Source organism: Acartia tonsa, chromosome 5 (assembly GCF_053477335.1).
Source record: "Acartia tonsa isolate MP-2025a chromosome 5, ASM5347733v1, whole genome shotgun sequence".
Lineage (NCBI taxonomy): Eukaryota > Metazoa > Arthropoda > Copepoda > Calanoida > Acartiidae > Acartia > Acartia tonsa.
This window is the reverse complement of record NC_137264.1, coordinates 2,483,966-2,505,691: the sequence shown is the minus strand read 5'-3', so window position 1 is coordinate 2,505,691 and position 21,726 is coordinate 2,483,966. Positions and strand designations below refer to the sequence as shown.

General features: G+C 32.4%; 1 protein-coding gene across 2 annotated transcripts in view; it reads right to left on the bottom strand.

The window, feature by feature from the left end:
• Positions 1-18,533, bottom strand: part of LOC145318532 (uncharacterized) — a 36,947-nt gene extending 18,414 nt beyond the window's left edge. For both annotated transcript variants that reach the window (XM_080159847.1, XM_080159848.1), the window contains exons 1-7: positions 18,526-18,533; positions 11,470-11,545; positions 8,876-9,079; positions 3,817-7,443; positions 3,332-3,610; positions 2,942-3,007; positions 1,849-1,976 (exon numbers count right to left, since the gene is read on the bottom strand). In XM_080159847.1, the coding sequence (XP_080015973.1) occupies positions 1,849-1,976; positions 2,942-3,007; positions 3,332-3,610; positions 3,817-7,443; positions 8,876-9,079; positions 11,470-11,541 (4,376 nt within the window). In that variant the 5' untranslated portion in view covers positions 11,542-11,545; positions 18,526-18,533. The remainder of the gene's footprint in view (positions 1-1,848; positions 1,977-2,941; positions 3,008-3,331; positions 3,611-3,816; positions 7,444-8,875; positions 9,080-11,469; positions 11,546-18,525) is intronic.
• Positions 18,534-21,726: the final 3,193 nt, after the last annotated feature.

The following is a 21,726-nucleotide window of genomic DNA, read 5'->3' as shown; positions in this document are numbered from 1 at the left end:
GTAAGTGGGGGGGGGGGGGGCTTTGCCATTCTTGGTATGTTGAAAATCCCCCATTTTCTTATTATGAAAACTAAATATTTTCATGTTACCAAGCTCTATTATATCCTGAAGTTAATTAATTTTAGCTAAATGTTTAAGAAACAAGGATGGTAACATCCATAAAAGCGAAGCTCTAAAATGATAGTACACACGATCATACTTGTAGAGTGTCAGAACTGAATAAAGATAATACAATAATTTAAGTTTACACAAAATTTTAGTAAAGGGAATAGTTCTACTACTGTTTTTAACTAAAAACACACAACCTTTACGGATTTTACCCGCAACCTACTTTTCACTTTGTTGCAAAACTGCTTAAATACATGATACTGTTTAAGGACTTGGTTATAGAGAAGCTTGGCTTATAACATTGTACTATGTTGTCCTGGGAATTGATATTCCAAATATCAAATGAATAGGTAATTATATTACATAAAAAAATGTATGTCCAAAAATTAAAAAATCAGCATGCCTAAAATGGACGTACGGACTTTCTGGTACCGATTATAGAGTTGCTACGCTTTCTACATTGTACCTTATTACTATAGGAATTATCCTGCAAAGTTTGAAATCGATTGGACAATTCTAACGAAATAAACTAACAGTTACGGACGGACCGACATTAATTATAGAAAAAATTCGCTTTATATAAGTAATTACATATATTTCTGTATTTGAAGTTAAGTAGAGGATTCTTTGGAAATCTATATTTATTTCTCAGATATAAAAGAATTTGATTGCAAAACAAATTCTATATTTAAAATAAAAATTCATTCACCCTTTTTTTTAAGAATAATATGACAATCATAAACCGAGGTCAGAGGCACCCCCAAAATCTTAGATAATACCTCCCCCATAAAAGGAGGATGTGCAATAAAATGGTTTAGGCAGTGGGGGGGGGGGGGTTACTAGAGAACCCTTTAAAGCTAGAGTGAGCTAATTTCGGATTTAAGCTTCTGTAGGGCCTAATTTACTTTTAAGAATATCGGTGACCGCGGCTTCCGCCGAAAACCGCCGTTTTCCGCCGCCGCCAATAAAATTTTTATTTGCATTTCTCGCCAAATTAGGCAATTTGGAATCATTTGAGACCATGTTATTTTTTTCAAAAATTTCCCCCCCCCCCCCTAAAAATAACCCTGCGGGGGAACTTTTTTCAAATTCTTGTTTATCAAAGGTATATCTGTAATTTGGTGCTCCTCCTGAGCTTTTGAAGATATTGGAACAAAATCTTACTTGGTGGGTCAGTAAAAAAAGATTAATATAAAGAAAGGCTGGTTGTCTCATTGAATTAGGCGATTTGGAATCATTTGAGACATTGTTGTTTTGGCGGTGGCAGTAAACGGCGGTCACCTCGCCGTTTTATTTAAATTTTTTTCTTATGACCAAACAAAAAAATTATTGTCTAACAATTTTAAAAGCCAAGGAGAAGTACAGAATGTCTTAATAAATGAGAATTTGAAATTTTTTGGCGGCGGCATAAAACGGCAGGAGCAGCGGTCAACCCGCTGTTTTTTTTAATCAATCTTAATTTACTGATCCACCAAAAAAAGATTTTATTCCAATATCTTTAAAAGCACAGGAGAAGCACTAAATTTAAAATTTACCTTGATAAACGAGAATTTGAAAAAAATTACCAAGTTCCCACGCAGGGTTAGTTTTAGGGGGAAAAATTTTTGAAAAAAATAACATGGTCTCAAATTATTCTAACTTGTCTAAATTAACGAAAAAAGCTATCTGTCTCGGACGGACGTACGGACCGACAACCCTAATTATAAAAAAGCTTTGCTTTTAAAAATTCTTTTGGCATACCTTAACAAATCATTGATATTATCATCGGGACCATACAAATAGTTAGGATTACTGATTTCAGATGGCACCAGCAGTCCAAACTTGTATCCAGGTGGTAGAAATTCATCCACGTCCAATATTTCAATATCCTACACGTTTTATTTTTCTTCATACAATGTAGTGTTGTAAATATATCTAGAGCGATTTCACACCAAGTACCTTGTTAAGCAATCCATCCCCCGCCCCTCCCTCATTGAAAATATGTTGAGTAGGGTAGTTTTTCCTTTTTTGTTTATTACCTTAGGCTTGTATTGGGTACTTGTGGCTCCGCAAGGTTAGGGCCACGCATGTAAAAAGTTAATTGATAAAGGGGAATATACATGAACAAGAGCAAGTGATTCTAAGCACCTTCCAGCAGTGAATTTAAATTTTTTTTGTTGAATATACCTGGGTTATATAGATTTTAAAAATTTGGTTTCACCATGGTTTTGTATGATTAAAACTTTGAAATGTTAGACTTTTTGTGACTAAGTATCAAATGTTTTATTGAGTTCAAACTGCTATGACACTAAAGTAAACTTTTTTGATGAAAAATGTTAATTTAAAAAAAGTGATGGTAAACTGTATTATTAGTGTACTTTTGTAATTTATAGCATTTGATTATGTTTGGGTGTATTATTTTATTTGAACATTTTACCTTAACAAAAAATGCTCAACATTTCAAAGCATTATTAATAGAAAACCATGATGAATTTTGATTTTTTAGTCGATATAACGAAATATTAAACATAACCCTAGTATATTCACCAAAACCAAATAGAATCACTGAAGTAAGGTGCTTAGAATCACTTGCTCTCGTTCGTGCACAGTCCCCTTTCAAACGCCTATCTAATATAATAAGTAAGTATTGTAGTGGGTACATTAAAGACAGAGATATTATGAAGGTCCTCCTTAATTTGCAACGTATAAATCTCATTGAAAGACAGACATAATTAGAGTGAAATTCTTAATGAGTAGACGAACTCAAAGAGGATTGATTTTTTAAGATCTTCTGAAATCTTCATTTTTTGAAATTTTAAACTATCTTAGTCAACAAAAAGTATTGTATGCGAACCTGAAGGATTTGTGCAATAGGATCAATTGGAGGTTCATTCGTGCTAACTCTGATTATATCTTTATCCTAAAAAAATTTACACAATTAAGAATATTATACCTATTAAAAAATGATGAGTGTGTGGGTGTGTGTGTGTGTGTGTCTGACTGTACTGTAGGATCCTGCTAACCTGTGGCTGTAAGTTTATACCTTTTTTAGGGGGAGAATACCACCTCCATCCCAAGAGAAATCAACCTTAAAAAAAAATACCTCACCAATGCAATAATCTTTATTTGCTCTTTTTCTTTTTAAATTAAAATTGAAAGTGTGGTGTCGACTCCCCCCCCTCCCCTTACCTCCAGTATCCCTAAGGTTGTAGCAGTAGTATTTATATAAGATAAAAATAACTACCTTTTCAACAGTTTCTTGCTTGGGAGGTTTGTATTGGAATGAGTTTCTGTACTTGTTGATAAGTTTATTTGTGTTTGAGAGGCCCACACCAACTTTAGGCTCATCAATTATAATATCTTCATTAATGGCAACTTCCTTGTTGACTTGATTCTCAGAGAACTCGTAGAAATCAGGGGGCAGAAGGTTAAAATCTAGAGTTTCTTCTTGAATAATGTAACTATCAGGATTAACAAATGAAGCAGTTTTGTCTTGAGAGGGTTCTTCAACCTTAACTTCCACCTAAAAGATAAAGTTTTTATGGAATTTCATTGCAATTAAAAGATTTATATATTAGGTACAAAATTCAAATAGAGACAAAACTATTGTTAAAAAAAAGAATTTGCTTCTTTCCTCAAATACCATTATTTTTTCATAGTTATGATTATTGCATAAATTAGGAAACCTTAAAGCAAAAAAAATATTATAAAATAAAAAAATAAGATTACCTGTGTAGTTTCCTCATGAAGTTTCTCAATGGCTTTGCTAGTGACTAGTTCAACAATTCCAAATGTAGTTTCTTCTAAGGTTCTTTCAGTCACAATATTCAAAGGATTTAATGTAAATTCTTCAACAGCTTCTTTGATAATTTCATTGCCACTAGAAGGAATCTTTTCAGTTGCAGAGACAGGATTAAAATCAGTTTCAGCGTCTTCTAAAGGTTGATTCTTAACAGTTGTTAGAATAAAATCTGTATCATAAAATATCTCATCTTCATTCATATTTTCAGCATCATTAATATCAATGGAATCAGTAGAATATGTACTGAAAATTTCTTCTAGTAGAAGAGTTTGTTCAGAACCCTCATTGATTTTTTTGTTCGGCATTTCAGTGGAAACTTCAGTGTTGTCCTTTGTTGTAGTTATCTCTATGTCAAAAACCTGTTCAATCATTTCTTTGGCTAATGGAGAAATTGTTGGAGTGCTCTCTTCTTCCGTTACATGATTAGTAATGTTAAAGATTTCATTGACTAATATCAAATCTTCATCAATCTTGTTGTTTTCAGGATATTCATCTGTTTTAAAAACAAATTTTGATGGAATCTCATTTTCTTCACCAGTTATCATTATCTTCTCAGAGGGATTTTCAATGTTTTTCATGGTCTTGTTTGATTTAGTTTCCTGATCATTTATAGTTTCTGTGGTAGTAAAGTTCTTTGGATCTTCCTTTCCTTGGACTGTTTCAACGTAATTTATTTCATCTTTAAACAACTCCAAGTCCTCTATTGATTCCAAATCTTTCATAGACTCCATACTGATTGTAGGCTCTATATCCATTAATACATCAATGCCTTTTATTGACTCATTGTCCTTAACCATCATCATATCTTTCACTATCTCAATATCTTTCATCTTCTCCATGTCAATCTCTGACTCAATAGTCCCAATGTCCTTCATAGTTCCAACTTTCATCATTGTATCTATGTCCTTTAATGACTCAATATCATTAATCATCTTGATCTTCATTTCTTTTGTCAACTCCTTTTCTTTCACCATTTTCTCATCCTTCTTTATTTTCATGCCCTCCATGTCATTCATTGCCTCCATATCCTTCATAGGCTCAATATCCTTCATAGGCTCCATATCCTTTATTGTCTCCATTTCCTTCATTGTCTCCATTTCCTTCATTGTCTCCATATCCTTCATTGTCTCCATATCCTTCATTGTCTCCATATTCTTCATGGTCTCCATGTCCTTCATTGTCTCCATATCCTTCATTGTCTCCATGTCCTTCATTGTCTCCATGTCCTTCATTGTCTTAATATCCTTCGTTGTCTCCATGTCCTTCATCATTTTAATGTCATTCATTGTCTCCATATTCTTCATTGTCTCCATGTCCTTCATTGACTCCATTTCCTTTATTGTCTCCATGTTCTTCATTGTCTCCATGTTCTTCATTGTCTCCATGTCCTTCATTGTCTCCATGTCCTTCATTTTCTCCATATGTTTCATTGTCTCCATGTCCTTTATTGTCTCCATGTCCCTCATTGTCTCCATGTCCTTCATCATTTTAATGTCACTTATTGTTTTCGTATCTTTCATATTCTCCATATCCATCACCATCAGATCTTTTATTAACTCCACATCTTTTTCTAAATCTTGGTCTATCACTTCAACATTGTCTTTAACAGGTTCTACAGTAGCTACTGCATCTTTGTCTTGAACCGAGTCAATCATAATCTTAGTATCTTTAATTTTTTTGTCATTTGTAGAATCAACTTTCAATGTCTCCACATCTACTATATCCATGTCATTCATTGTAGCTTTATGTAAATCTTCTATAACTATATCTGAAGAAATGGTTTCATTAAGTTCAATATTTTTCAACTTCTCAATCTTATCAGTTTTTATAACTTTCTTCTTATTCAAGATATCACCAGAGTCATCAATTTGTATATCTTTATTAGGCATTGTTGTAATCTCATGATCAATTACATTTGATTCAGTTATTATATTGAAATTTTCCAATTTGTGCTCTGAAACTTGTAAAGGTTTGGAGTCTGGATTGGCATCATTAGCGTTAGTTTCCTTCTCTGAAATTAAAGTAGAATCAGTAGCTATAAGAAAGTCATTATAATTAATTTCATTTAAGGTTTCTTGAACTAACGGGTCCTTGTATATATCATCAATTAAATTATCTGTATCTAGACCAGTCTTATTGTTCTCAAATGTAGGTTGCTCTTCATTCATGAGAGATAGAGTTGTAGATTCTTCAATAAAGTTATTCATGTTGTTTGATTTGGTATGATTATCATCAAAGGTTGAGGCAAAGATATCCTCTATAATCAAGCTTTCCTGTGGTAATAGAATATTGACTAGAGTAGAAGAAGACAACGGAATAATAGTGGTTTCAGGTATTTCTGTGGAACCAACAAAATCAGCAGGAACAACTCTTTCAGTTACAGTAGTATCATCAAATTTGCCAAAAATAGCATCAAGAATTTCGTTTCTAATTGTGACCTCATCATATGGCAGTTCAGTAGTTGATGTTGAACTTACATATTCTTTTGTTGTTGAAGTTGAGGGTGGAATTGTTAAAATATCTGCTTGTTCATCCTCAAAACTGCCAAGTGGACCAAATTCATTACTTACAAATGTTTTCGTTTGAAATTGCAATGCAAAATGGTCATCTTTCAAAAAATCATTGTCAAACTGAAAACTGTTGATTTTTTGTTCATTTTCATTATTGTTCAAAATTGTTTGTACTGTTGATATAGTTTCAGCAGAGGTTGCTTGAGTGGTTGATATTGTAGATGCTATAGGTTTAAAAGATGTTGAGGATGGTAGAGCAAACTTGTTGTTGAATGTATTAAAGCTTCCAAATTTCAGATCATTGTTACCAAATTGAACTTTATTGAAAGTTGCAGAGAAGGCAGATTCATTAAAGTCATTGGATAACAATTTCTCAGCCTCTGTTGTTGTAGTGGTAGTTGTGGTTGTAGTTGTTGATGTGGTTGTAGTAGATGTTGTTGTAGTGGTAGATGTTGTTGTTGTTGTAGTGGTTGATGCTGTTGTTGTTGTTGTAGTAGTGGTTGTAGTTGTAGATGTTGATGTAGTAGTACTTATTACAGGCTTTTGAAAGCTATTAAAACTAGAATCTCCAAATGATCCAAACTTCAAACCATTGCTAAACTTAGTATCAAAATTAGGTAGTGTTTTGCTTCCAAACGTTGGTGTTTCAACTGCCAATGGCCTAAATCTTGTTTCTGAACTTTCCTCAACAAAAGAATTGATTGAAGGTGTCTCTGAAGTTGTTGAATGTATTGCAGAAGTAGAAAATTCTGATGACTTTGTAGAAGACGAAAAAGGTGAAGATTCCTTTAAAAATGGCGCATTATTCTGAAACTGGCTTGGCCCTTCATCTGTAAAATCATCTGACAAAATTTGAGTTTTGTGGAATTCAGAAGTTGAAAATCTGTTAATTTCCCCAAAACTTTGGCTTCCAATTGGCTTAAACTTGACTTGGTTATCAATAGCTACAGCACCTTGGGTTGTAGACAAAGGTACTCTTTCTGTAGTTGTATAAGGTACAGAATCAGCTGTTCGACCAAAACTCGGAGCTTGTCCAAATTTCCTGACAATTTATGCAATTTAGTAATTGAAAATATTTAAGAAAAGGGTGTCAGGGCATTTAGTATCAATTTAAGGAGAATTTAATCACATCTACAAAACGTGTTAGTGTGTACCAGTCTGAACAGCAGTTGTAGGAAGGGATAAGAGACAGTATTATCTTTTTCTTTCATTCATGATACGTAGCTAGGGGGAACATTATTTATTACACATTATCTTAAGTTTAACAAGGATGACATCCATAAAAGCGAAGCTATAAAATGGTAAATTTACACATGAATTTGTTGCAAAACTTTTAAAATACAGAATTCTGTTTAAGGACATACTGACATTTTTAGGACTTCGCTTATAATATTGTACCTTATTGTAATAGGAATCAGTACTCCAAAAATCAGATCAACCCGATGATTATATCATATAAAAAAAATATTGTTTAAAAAGTTAAGAAATCTAAATGTTTAGAATTGACGTAAGGACATCCTGGTAACAATTATAAAGTTGCTACGCTTTCTAAATCGTGCCTAACTACTACAGGAATCATCAAGCAAAGTTTAAAATGAGAGTTTGAAATAGATAGGACAATTCTAACATGCCTACATTAACGAAAAAAGCAATCCGTAAAGACGAAGGTAAAGACCGACCCTAATTATAGAAAAGCTACTCTTTTAAAAAATCAAAATAGAAAGTAAAATAAATCCTTTAATATTTCTTCTAAAGTGTCACATAACAAAACAAGGATAACAACATCCATAAAAGCGAAGCACTGAAACGGTTGGACAAACGGACATTAACACTTGTTTACTACCAGAACTGAATAATCAAAATACAAATGTATAAGAAACGAAGCAAAAATGTAAGTAAATTTGTTGAAAAACTGCTTGATACAGGATAATGTTTATGGACATACTTACATATTTAGGACTTGAATATAGAGTTGCTTTGCTTATAACATTACACTTTGTTGTCCCAGTAATCAATATACCAAAAATCAGATCAATCGGATGATTAAAATCACATAAAAATTTGTTGTTAAAAAAGTAAAAAAAATTTACATGTTTAAAATGGACGTACGGACATTCTGGTAATGATTATAGAGTTGCTACGCTCTCTAAATCGTACCTAACTACTAAAGGAATCAACAAAATATTGACGTTCGTACAGACCCTAATAATTGGGAAGCGGGGCGCCCTGCAAACTTAAAAAAAAAAATATGAAGGGAAGGGGGTTAGTGTTCCCCTATTTCCAACCATTGTGGGGGGCCCAGTACCTACGGGGTTACAAGTATCAAATATGACGTAAACCAACCTAACCTGACCTAAAGTTATAAACATACTAATGACCCCCCCCCATCATTTTTGATATCTTTTAAGAGGGTTCTTTGTGTGATTGTGCTGTCTTAATTTTAAAAAACAATACATCAAGTTAAAATAGCATTCCTAAAGCCAGTGTTGAAACCAGTATCAAATCTTTTAAACTGCGGCTCAGCCTCTCGGCGGACGCGTTGAAATTCCTGCTGAAATTTTGGCAGATTTGCTTGGTTAAATTTTGGCTGGCTCCTTTGCACATTTCTGTACTCGTTATTGTGGTGCACGTTTGGTTTGAACTTGGCTCCGCCAGTATGTAAACCAGAATGGCTTGAAACCTGAAAATAGATTAATTAGAATACTATTATTACATTAAACATAGTAGTTTTCTATAAGGATGGACTGTAGGTCATAAAAAAACGTTCAAATACATACCAAGAATGATAACAGCAAGTTGCGAAGTAAGTAAGTAACTCCTGTTAGACAAATGGACAAAGTAAGTCATAAAACAGATGTTCATGGGTCATTAAAAAGATAATATGCGTTTATTAAATTGTATAAAACCACGAAACCTTTCTAAAAAAAAATTATTAAAAGCGAAGCTTTTCTATTATTAGGGTCGGTCCGTACGTCCGTCCGCACGTCCGTCCGTCCGAGATAGATAGCTTTTATTCGTTAATTTAGGCATGTTAGAATTGTCCTATCGATTTCAAACTTTGCATGATGATTCCTGTAGTAGTTAGGTACGATTTAGAAAGCTTAGCAACTCTATAATCATTACCAGAATGTCCGTACGTCCATTTTAAACATGTTGATTTTTCTAATTTTTTAACAACAAATTTTTATGTGATTTAATTATCCGTTTGATCTGATTTTTGGTATATTGATTTCTGGAACAACAAAGAACAATATCATCAGCGAAGCAACTCTATAATCAAGTCCTAAAAATGTAAGTATGTCCATAAACATTATCCTGTATCAAGCAGTTTTTCAACAAATTTACTTACAATTTTGCTTCGACTCTTATACTTCTATGTTCTTATTATTCAGTTTAGACACTATACAAGTGTTAATGTCCGTTTGTCCTACCGTTTCAGTGCTTCGCTTTTATGGATGTTGTCATCCTTGTTTTTCATAAGTAAAATGGCCAACAGACTGCCCGACCATGTAAATTGATTTCAAGATGCTCTTTGCAAAAGAATATCGAATTTCAGCCAATCACAGCGCGGCATTTCATAAAATGCTGTGCTCACATTGGTGGAAAGTTGGCTCACCCCGATCTGGCTCACCACTAAAATGATTTAAAGATCCAGCTCTGGAGAAAAAATCCCATTTCCAACATAGCCTTACGAACACACTGAAATGAACTAAAGTGTAGCTTCGCTAAGACCTATAAAATAACATTACCAAAATATTACAAAACCCCACTGACTAGAGGGTAATCATGTACAAATAATAATTTATAATTTCCATTTACAAAATATACAAACTGACCAACAAAATAAGTTATAGAATAGTATCAATTAGTAATAAGTATTTTTAAAATATACAGTGTGTTTTTTTATGAGAACTTTTTTGAAAGCAATTTTACCCCACTTATAGTTATCAGAATTTAATGATCAATGGATTATTTTCTTCGTTTTTATAACCATTTATAGAACATTTAAAAAATATTTCAGTTTTTATTTAAAAAGTACAGTAAAATCAATAATTCAAAACTTAGGTGTTTACATCTAAAAAAGGTTTGAGCGCATTTTTCTTAAGCTCAAATCTTCTACCCTTTGCAAGAAAAAAATTGGATTTTCAGTAGTTCCCTCCCTGGTTGAGATATGGTCTTCAAACTTTAATATGTTCTAGTATATGTCCCCAAAAATATCTGTATCAATTTTTAAGTAGGTATCTCAACTTTGAAGCATTTTGCAGCCATTCTTGCAATGGGGTAGAAGATTTGAGCATGAGAAAAATGCGCTAAAACCATTTTTAGATGTTGACACCTAGGTTTTGAATTTTTGATTTTATTGTACTTTTTTAATAAAAACTGAAATATTTTTTTGATGTTCTATAAATGGTTATAAAAAACGAAGAAAATAAGCCATTGATCATTAAATTCTGATAACTATAAGTGGGGTAAAATTGCTTTCAAAAAAGTTCTCATAAAAAAAACACACTGTACAAACAGCGAACCCCTTTTTCCCTATGAAATTGCTAACATTCATATTTATGAATTCATTTTGTGTAAATTCCTAGTTTTCTAGAGCATTACGAACAGACAGTCGGATCATTTTAGTTACAAAATACTGATAGTAATAAAAATCTTTTTTTAAAAATCAGCCATCTTTCTCTGTTAAGTCCAGGTTATCACCTTTTCTATTCATGACACAATAACAGATATAATAAGTTATGGGGTGAAACATAAATGAAGCTTCCCCCGAAAAGGAGGACTAAATCGATTATATTTATATTGACTTGTAATAAAGCAGATTCGCCAATAAAACCTAAGCAATAAAAACGGATCGTGGAAAGAAAACGAAGAAGTGGGTTTTGTTTTATTTTCGCAGTAGCTTTTGATATCAGGTTAGGTTGCCCTGCAACGTTGGGAAATCGGCCCCTCAGGGTTAGAGACTCCCGCTGGGGATAGAAACAGGAGAAAGGCTACTATGAAAATACGACGAAACCTACTACTTCGTTTTCTTTCCATGATTTAAAAAAAACAAAATCTTTTACTAACCTTTCTTATATGATTCTGTAAGAGTAATAGATAGAGAATTATAAGGCCATATTCAAGCATATAACACTTCATTTCTGAAAAAAAAAAACATAGTTTCCTTTAGTAATAAAATCAATTTTTAAAAAGGATAACAACATTCATAAGCAACATAGCCTTAAAACAAACAGACAAAATGAATAACATAGAAGATGTTCAGTTGATTAATATATGCAATAATGTACAGAAATCATGAAACTTTTCTGAAATAAATTTAATTTAAAAAAAAATATCTTTTTGATTACCTATATATGCAATGCATGACCGGCAGAATGACGGACAAAATAAATTTTACTCTTGATATTGCTCATTGATACAGGGAATCTTTACAAAAAATTTCAGCCGTCTATCTTACATAGCCACCGAGAAAATGCATTTTCCCCATAGCGGTACGGAAAAACTGAAAGACTAATGGACAGACATTAAGTAAATTATATAATAACTTAGCTACTTATAACAGAAAATTTAATTTTTTGTCCAAAAAATATATAGATTATCCTCCTTATAGGAAGATAAAATTGCTTTTTTGTTATTTTTTTCTTTTTAAAAGCGAAGCTTTTCTATAGTTAGGGTCGGTCCGTCCGTCCGTCCGTACATCCGTCCGTCACAGAGAGTTAGCTCTTTTCGTTAATTCAAACAGGTTAGAATTGTCCTATCGATTCCAAACTTTGCATGATGATTCCTGTAATAGTTAGGTACAATTTAGAAAGCGTAGCAACTCTATAAACAATACCAAAATGTCCGTACGTCCATTTTAAACATGTCGATTTTTAACTTTTTTGACAACAAATTTTTGTGTTTTAAAATTATCCGATTCTTCTGATTTTTTGAAAACTGATTCCTATTACAACAAGGTACAATGTTATAAGCGAAGCATCTCTATAAACAAGTCCCAAAAATGTAAGTATGTCCTTAAAAAGTATCATCTATTTAGGCAGTTTTGCAACAAATTTTCTTAAAATATTGTTTGTACTGATGCATTAATATTCTGCTAATTCAGTTCTGACAATCTACAAGTGTTAATGTTCGTTTGTCCTTCCATCTCAAAGCTTCGCTTTTATGGATGTTGTCATCCTTGTTTTATTGTAACAAAAAAAACTCGAAACTAGTATACACCTTTAACTAGAATAATACCACAATAAAAACGAATTTTAACTAATTTCATGAAAACATTAATTATCACTTGATAAGTTGATACCTATACATAATTAAAAATGCACATAAAATTACTAAAGATTAATTTGACTATCGAAAGAACTAGACTCCTAAAGACGTCCAAGTTTTTACCACGTATAAATGTACTTCATGACATTTTTAATTATCACTGTTTTGGGCTGTGGTAGTTATGCAATAAACAGCTGATCTGTAACAAATGTACTACTATAATGCATTTAAATCAGCTGACCGCTAGAAATGCGCAAAACAATAAAAATTTTATAAACTGTACATAACAAATACCTTGAACCAGAATGTTCGTACTATGCAGTTAAAAATGATGAAACAGTTATTTTTCTGCTAAATTATTTAAGCAAAATATTTAATTTTTCCGTTTGCAATTTATTGATATATTTGTTAGCAGTTTTCTGGAAATTTTCGAAGAATCTTTTATTTTTGGGGAAAGGGAAAGTCCTCTAAATAGAATAGGTCTGTTTATTTATGCAAAGAGTCTAATTAAATTCAAAAAATGCAAAGAGAACCAATTTTGAATTAAACCTAAATTAATCTTTATAATCAAAAGTAAGATAATGTCTTTAGCTGTGTGTGTGTCTATGTGTCTGTCTGTGTATATACCGAAAGAACTTGTAGCCGATGAACAAATATTATTCTCCTTTACAATTCAATGGTAGCTTCTCATAATTAAGTTATGGTAAGGTTTACAACTTTTTGGGGGAAGGGTACCACCTGCCTCCCAAGAGAAATCACTTTTAAATTTTTTTAAAAACTAAAATTGAAAAAACAGAGGGAGGGGGACTTCTTCTGCCCCCCACCTTAAGTGCCCCTCTAGGGGCGTAGAAGAATAATAATTACGTATTTTTTTGGCCTGTAGCTTGAAAGATTGCTGTAGATTGTTTAAATATGCTATAATTGTTCATATAATTACCAGGGAGTAAGGAAGGAGACAATGGGCAATTAATTCAATTTAAGAGTATTTGCTGAAAGACCTTGAAATCCAGATAAATCCAGAAAATATGGAGGAAATTTTAAAGGGAGAGTTAAAACAATACAGAAAACAATAAAATAAGAAGAAAGTTCCAAGAAAAAAGCATCCATTTGAAAATTATATTACCAGCACATCAGACTGACATTAACTAGCAGCTTCGCCCCTAGCCTCTAGGGGCTTTGCCCCAAGAGATTTTAAAAAACTAATTTTTCATGCTTTAGATTTTAAAAAAATATAAAAAAAAAATTTTTGAGGGGGGGGTATTTTCATTTTTTAGGGGAGTTAGGGGTGTCCCACCCCCCAAGAAAATAGTTATAAACCTTCCTGGGACCTATGAGAAGCTACCCTGTAAGGAGAACCCGATCGGTTCAGCAGTTAGCGAGATCCTTCACTACAAACAAACAGACAACAGACAAACAAACATTGTTCTACTTTGTATTTTAGATAACTAGAAAAATCTCCCTGGAACTTATTCAACCCATAGCCCAATAACCCAAAATTTAATTGGATTCTTAGATTATTTATTAAACAAATATCACAATAAAGTTTTTATCTATGAAATGATATTTTCAGGAGAGAAAAAAATTGTTAAAACCAGCCACATCATACCAAATTAAGTTTATTGATACTTGTCTGCAATATTCAAAACTAACAAACGAATTAGCGGCATTTTGTAAGCTAGTACCCATTCTTGCACATTCCCTTTAAGCCAGTACCCAGACTCCTAAAAATTGAATATTCGATCCATTGTCCCCTCCCTTACTCCCTGAGTCCGTAACATAGGATCTTGCTAACTGCTGAACCGATATGGTTCTTTTTTTTTACAAAGTTGCTTATCATAGTTTATAACTATTTTGGAGGAGCTGCGAAGCTGCTGGTACCTAACAATTCAAGAACTTAAATTGCTATACTGAAAGTGATATACAATTGATTTCTTATTCAAGAAGTAATGTATGTAAAGTATATGTATATTTCGCCAATCAAAATGACAGTTCTTAGACTTCACAGACAAATCCACCAAAATGAATATTTCTCGCATTCATTCGAATCCGGTGGATAGGAACCGGTTCTCATCCATACGAAAAAACTATGTGTAGCATCGTATTATATCCAGTTTTCTACGAATATAGAAATGTACAATCATAAGATTAAAACCAGTTTTTTTAGCCGGTGCCTCCGGCACCTCGGGGCTAAAAAAACTAGTTTTAATCTTATAATTGTACACTCTATATCCGCGGAAAGCCGTTTATAATACGATACGAGAAATAACTATTATTGTAAATTTTAGTTTTGAAAATCACTAAACCTCTACGTTTATAACTGCCTCTACGTATGATCTATCATTTATTATCATCATTGCATATCTATAATACAAAGTAGAATGATGTCTGTCTGTCCTTCTGTCTGTTTGTCTGTCTGTCTATCTGTCCGTCTGTCTGTCCGTCTGTCTGTCCGTCCCTTAAGATCTTGGTAACCACTGAACCGATCGGATTCTACTCTTCAGGGAATATACTTACTGGTCTTGTGGTGGTTTTAAGCTATTTTCCAAACCCCCCATTTTTTTGTTTGCTGAAGATTTCCTTGGTCCTTTTACTGATTTCGCCAAAAAAAATTTTGATCACCTCTTGGGGCAAAGCCCCTAGAGGCTAGGGGCGAAGCCGCTAGTTATCCATATTATACAGCGTATTTTCTTAATGCAAAAAAAGTATATTCTTTCATATTTTCTTTTCCAGTGGCGATTTATTCCAAACCCAGCTCCCTCAAAATAGTTAAAAATAACCTAAACCTATAAGAAGCTTACTGTTAAATGGAACTATTTTTTTTATATATATAAATGTCAAGCAGTTAGCGAGATCCTTATTTATAACAGACAAAGTACATATAGCATCTCATAGGGAATGTTTAGAACTATTTCGGGAGAGGGTTCAACCACCCTTTCAAGAGAAATCATCACTAGAAAAAAATGACCACAAAATATTTTTTTTTTATTTTCTTTTACAACTTAAATTGAAAATATATTCTGCTTTTTTATTCACTAGTGGCTTTGCCCCAAGGAATCCCCTTAAATTTTATCGAAGCAGCCGTCAGTCTTTAAATGAAATAAATAGTTTTTTTTGTCTTTTCAGTTTACGTCTAACAAGCTAACCACTGAATCAAATGAAGTTATTTGTAAAAAAGTAAAACTCCTTTTAAAAAGATTCCATGTGAATTTATTTATAATTCTTCGAATTTTAGAGGAAAAGATATCTTTAAAATCTTTCAATATATTTAAGTACTTCAAGTAATATAACATTTTAGAAATCTATAAGGCGAAGAAATAATATGAATAAATCTAACAAGATTAATCATTTACATAAGAAGCGAAACAATGACACACTAAATACAATTCTGTATTAAAAGGGAGAAAAAATAGCCTTTAACCTTAATGAGACGAAACAGATAATTCATTCTGTACAGAGGTTAGCAAAATTTTAACTGAAAAAAATACCTACTGCTATATGCAAAGCATTAGCGGACATGCCCACAGGATCTAAGGGCTCTATATTCGGAAGGGAAGAACAGAATATGAAAACAGCCTAAAACACTATAGAACCTATGTTAAGCTTACTTAAATTGAGAACCAAATCGGTTCAGTGATATTTAGATATTGTGCTTCATACAAAATGCTTTACAATATATATTCACAACAAAAGTCAAATTGACATCAGCCACTAATATATACTTTACACTTTTCTTCAACTGAAAAAGATGTAATCATTAAGTTCATATTAATATTTTTAAAAAATAAAGTTCTGAAAACTTTAGCATTTGATTTTAACATTTCTATAATTTTAAATTTAAATGTTTCTGCATACATAAAATATATAGATATAAAGATAACTTGTGGCTTGCTGTTTTTACTCATAATATTACAACATAAAATTTACCAACTTGCACATGTTGTTTTCATAGAATAATAGTAGAGTACTTACAAAAAGTATTGCCTTTATAATTATTGTTTCTATCGATCGATATGATCGATCCAATTTTTCGTAGGTATTTAAGATTTAAAACAAAAACAAAATTTCTTTGGGGAAAGGTAGTTTTTTTTTTTGGGGGGGGGGAGTAGTCGACCCCACTATTTTAGTTTTAAAAAGAATAAAAAAAATTGGGGGGGGGGGGGGTATTTTTCATTTTTTGGGGGAGTTGGGGGTGTCCCGCCCCCTAAGAAAATAGTTATAAACCTTCCCGGGACCTATGAGAAGCTACCCTGTAAAGGAGAACCCGATTGGTTCAGCGGTTAGCGAGATCCTTCGCTACAAACAGACAGACAAACAAACATCGTTCTTCTTTGTATTATAGATGACGATCGACAATATTCGTTTGCCTTAATGTCTGATTTAATACCTTTGCTTTAATGTATGTTGTCATCCTTGTTTTTTTTACAACTGATTCCTCATTTAGTCCATATTGATGTTAAAATCTATTTTAAAATTTAATTTTAGTTGAAAATATGGGATTTTTGTATCTATTGATGAAAGAACAAGTACATGAATATTAATGACTTTTAAAAGCGAAGCTGTTCTATGTCGGTCCATTCGTAACGGTTGCTCTTTTCGTTAATTTAGATATGTTAAAATTGTCCTATCAATTTCAAACTTTTCATTCCTATAACAATCATGTAAGATTTAGAAAGCATAGCAACTCTATAATTGTTACCAGAAAGTCTGTGCGTTCATTTAAAACATGCAGATTTTTAACCTTTCTGACAACAATTTTTTAAGTTTTATAATTATCATATTCATCTGATTTTTTAAATACTGATTCCTATTACGAGGTACAATGTTATAGGCAAAGTATCTCTATAATTAAGTCCTAAAATGTAAGTATGTTTTTAAACAGTAACCTGTAATTATTTAAGAACTAATTCAATTTAAATTTTGTTTAGACTTATATTCTGATTATTATGTTCGTCTGTCCCACCGTTTTAGGCCTTGCTTTTATGGATGTTGTCATCCTTATTTTTAAAGCAATTAACATTAGAATTTGATTTCTAATTGATCTAAATCTAGGGTTTGTGCTTAATTGTAGATTGTAGGACAGGTAGCTTTATTGCTGAAATTATTGATTTTATTTATTTACAATCTATAATACAAAGTAGAATGATGTCTGTCTGTCCGTCCGTCTGTCTGTCTGTCTGTCTGTCCGTCTGTCTGTCCGTCCCTTAAGATCTCGGTAAACACTGAACCGATCGGATTCTACTGGTCCTGTGGTGGTTTTAGGCTATTTTCTTGGGGGTGGGACACCCCCAACTCCCCCAAAAATGAAAAAATCCCCCCTCATTTTTTTTTAAATTATTTAAAATTTGTGGGGGCATCTCCAGAGGTAATTATTTTTTTTTTCTTTAATTACCTCTTGGGGCAAAGCCTCTAGAGGCTAGGGGCGAAGCCGCTAGTCCTTATAATAAAGTAACAGGATGTTTGTTTGTTTGCGTGTTTGTGTGTTTGTGTGTTTGTCTGTACCGAAGGATCTCGCTAACCGCTGAACCGATCGGGTTCTCCTTAACAGGGTAGCTTCTCATAGGTCCCGGGAAGGTTTATAACTATTTTGGGAGGGTACCACCACCCTCCCTAGAGAAATTAAATTTTTTTTTATTTCTCAATTTTAGAAAGAGAGTTCAACGAAAAACAAACATCAAACGTAATTTTTTTTACTTTTTCTTGTAAAATCTAAAATAAGAAATTGAATTATTAAATTCGACTCTCTCCTCCTCAAGTGCCCCTAGAGGCCTCTAGGGGCGTAGCCGCTAGTGCTTAATAAAATTCTAGGACATGATGATATATTTCGATTTTAGCCATAATTTTCAATTTATTTTGTCTCTTGTAGAAGTGAAACAAGAAATATTAGCCTGTTCGTTTTTAAAAGCAAAGCTTTTCTATGATTAGGGTTGGTCTGTACGTCCGTCCGTCACAGACAGATAGCTCTTTTCGTTAATTTAAATAGGTTAGAATTATCCTATCGATTCCATATTTTGCATGGTTGATTCCTGTAGTAGTTAGGTACGATTAAAAAAGCGTAGCAACTCTATACCCGTTACCAGAATGTCCGTAAGTTCATTTTAAACATGTTGATTTTTAACTTTTTAACAAAAAACAATTATGTGATAAAATTATTCGATTGATCTGATTTTTGGAAAACAAAGTACAATGTTATAAGCGAAGCATCTCTATAATCAAGTCCTCAAAATATAAGTATGTCCCTAAACAATATCCTGTATTTACGTAGTTTTTAAACAAATTTACTTAGAATTTTTTTTTTTACTTTAATACATTTATATTCTGATTATTCAGTTCTGATACTCTTCAAGTACTTTTCTATAGAGTAGTTGCTCATAAACAAATATGTTTATCATTTATATTTCTACAAAAAAAAACAAGGATGACAACATCCATAAGTAGCGAAGCTCAAAAATTATTGATGGATATCCGGAAAAATGAACTACAGAGTAGTTTCAGACAAAAAAAAATTAAACTAAAAAAAATCACAAAACCTTGTAAGATTTATTAACTGAAAATCTAGGAATTGATCTAGCACCTCAATGAAAGAGCAAATCTTAATGAAACTTTGTGTGGATATGTAAATTGTAAACTTATTTAATCCCTAAAAATATCAGCCGTGTATCTCGAATATGAGTGAAGAAAATCATGAAAACTTAAAAATCTAGGAATCGAACTAGCACCCCATTCAATGAGCAAATCTCTATTAAACTTCATAAAAGTTTTCAGAATATTAAAGTATTCAATCCCTGATAATTTTTTTAAAACGACAGGAAAATCAATTTTTATATCCTTAACTTAAAAAAATTGTAAAATCGGACTATATACATAAGAGAAATGGAAAAATAAGGAAAAAATTTTATATAGCAAAAAACCTGCAAAAAGGCAGCTTGACTGTCATGGTTGTTTTCTTTAAACGACAGGAAATTTAATTTTGATATCTATAACTGAAAAAATTTTGAAAATCGGACCATATACACCAAAGATATGGAGAAAAATGTGAAAAATACAAAAATAGCCTAAAACCTGTTTAAAGGTAGTCTGACTGTCATAGTTGTTTCTTTAAATGACATAAAATCTAATTTTGATATATATAACTGAAAGGAAATCGGACCATAAGCAACAAAGATATGGAGAAAAATGTGAAAAATACAAAAATACCCTAAAACCTGTTTTAAGGTAGTCTGACCGTCATAGTAGTTTTCTTTAAACGACAGGAAATTTAATTTTGATTTCTATAATTGAAAAAATTTTGGAAATCGGACCATAAACACCAAAGATATGGAGAAAAATGTGAAAAATACAAAAAAAAGACAAAACCTGGCTCCGACCGCCATTAATGTTTTTTAGTTAATTGTGCTCCTTATTAATAGGAGTGTTGTCAAAAAATTTCAGCATTCTATCTTTTATAGGAGCTGAGTAAATCCCATTTCCCCCATAGCGTTACGGACTGACTGACTGACTGACTGACGGACAAAGTGAATTATAGAGTAGCTTCGCTACTCAAAAGAATAGAGAAAATCACAAAAACTTGAAAATCAAGGAATCGATCTAGCATCTCAAATAACAAACAGATGGACAAAAGTATGTATATACTAGATGGACATGTGTCATAGGAATCTTCACGTTTTCCCCTTTCTATCTCTGACGGACGGACGGACATTTCGATTTATAAAGTAGCTTCGCTACTAAAAAAGTAACAAGATGTCTATCTGTCTGTGCATTGCATTGTAAAGGATAATAATATTGGTTCAGTAGTCAGCGAAATCCTTCGTATAACTATACAGACAGGCAGACATATTCTTTATTTTTATGTCTATATAATTTGCTTATAACATTTTTCCTTGTTGTCCTAGGAATCAGTGTTCCAAAAATTGGGTGAATTGGCTAGAAAAAAAAGATATTTTGTTGTCAAAAAACGTTAAAAATCATTCTGTTATAAATCTACTGAATTTCTGGTGACGATTATATAGAATCTATGCTTTCTAATGCGTAACTAACTGTTAAAGGAATCATCATTTAAAGTTTGGAATTCTATCCTTTTTAAAAGCGAAGCTTTTCTATAATTAGGGTCGGTCCGTCCGTACGTCCGTAACGGATAGCTTTTTTCGTTAATTTAGGCATGTTAGAATTGTCCTATTGATTTCAATCTTTGCATGGTGATTCCTTTAGTAGTTAGGTACGATTTAGAAAGCGTAGCTTTTCTATAATCATTACCAAAATGACCGTATGTTTATTTTAAACATGTTGATTTTTTTACTTTTTTAACAACAAATTTTTATGTGATCTAATCATCCGATTGATCTGAAATTTGATATATTGATTCCTGGGACAACAAGGTATAATGTTGTAAGCGAAGCAACTCTATAATCAAGTCCTAAAAATGTAAGTATGTCCATAAACATTATCCTGTATCGAGCAGTTTTTAAACAAATTTACTTACAATTTTGCTTTGACTCTTATATATCTACATATATTCTGATTATTCAGTTCTGACACAAGTGTTAATGTTCGTTTGTCCTACCGTTTTTATGGATATTGTTAAATTAACGCTAAGAGCTATCCGTTACGGACGTACGGACGGACCTACCCTTAATATTGGAAAGCTTTGCTTTAAAAAAAATAAGGTCTAGCTGTAAAAGCAGCTGAGAAAATCTTATTTCTAGATAGTTGTACAGATGATGGAAAAAGTAAGGTTGTGGTGGAGGGTTAAATTCAACCCCCATACTTCATTTAGTCACTTTTTATTTAAAATTTTTGTTGGGGAAGGATATTTTTTCTGGGGGCGATTTCTCTTGGGTGGGTGGTGCTGCCCTCCTCCAAAATATTTATGAACCTTCCCAGTACCTGTGAGAAACTACATTGTTAGGGAGAACCATATCGGTTCAGTGGTTAGCGAGATCCCTCGGTATATAAACAGAGTACAGACAGTTCATATGATAAGGATTTTTATAAATCCATTAGAACTTTTTTTCATTTTTAAATTAAAAATAATTTTGCATAGTTTTACTCATAACTGAAACG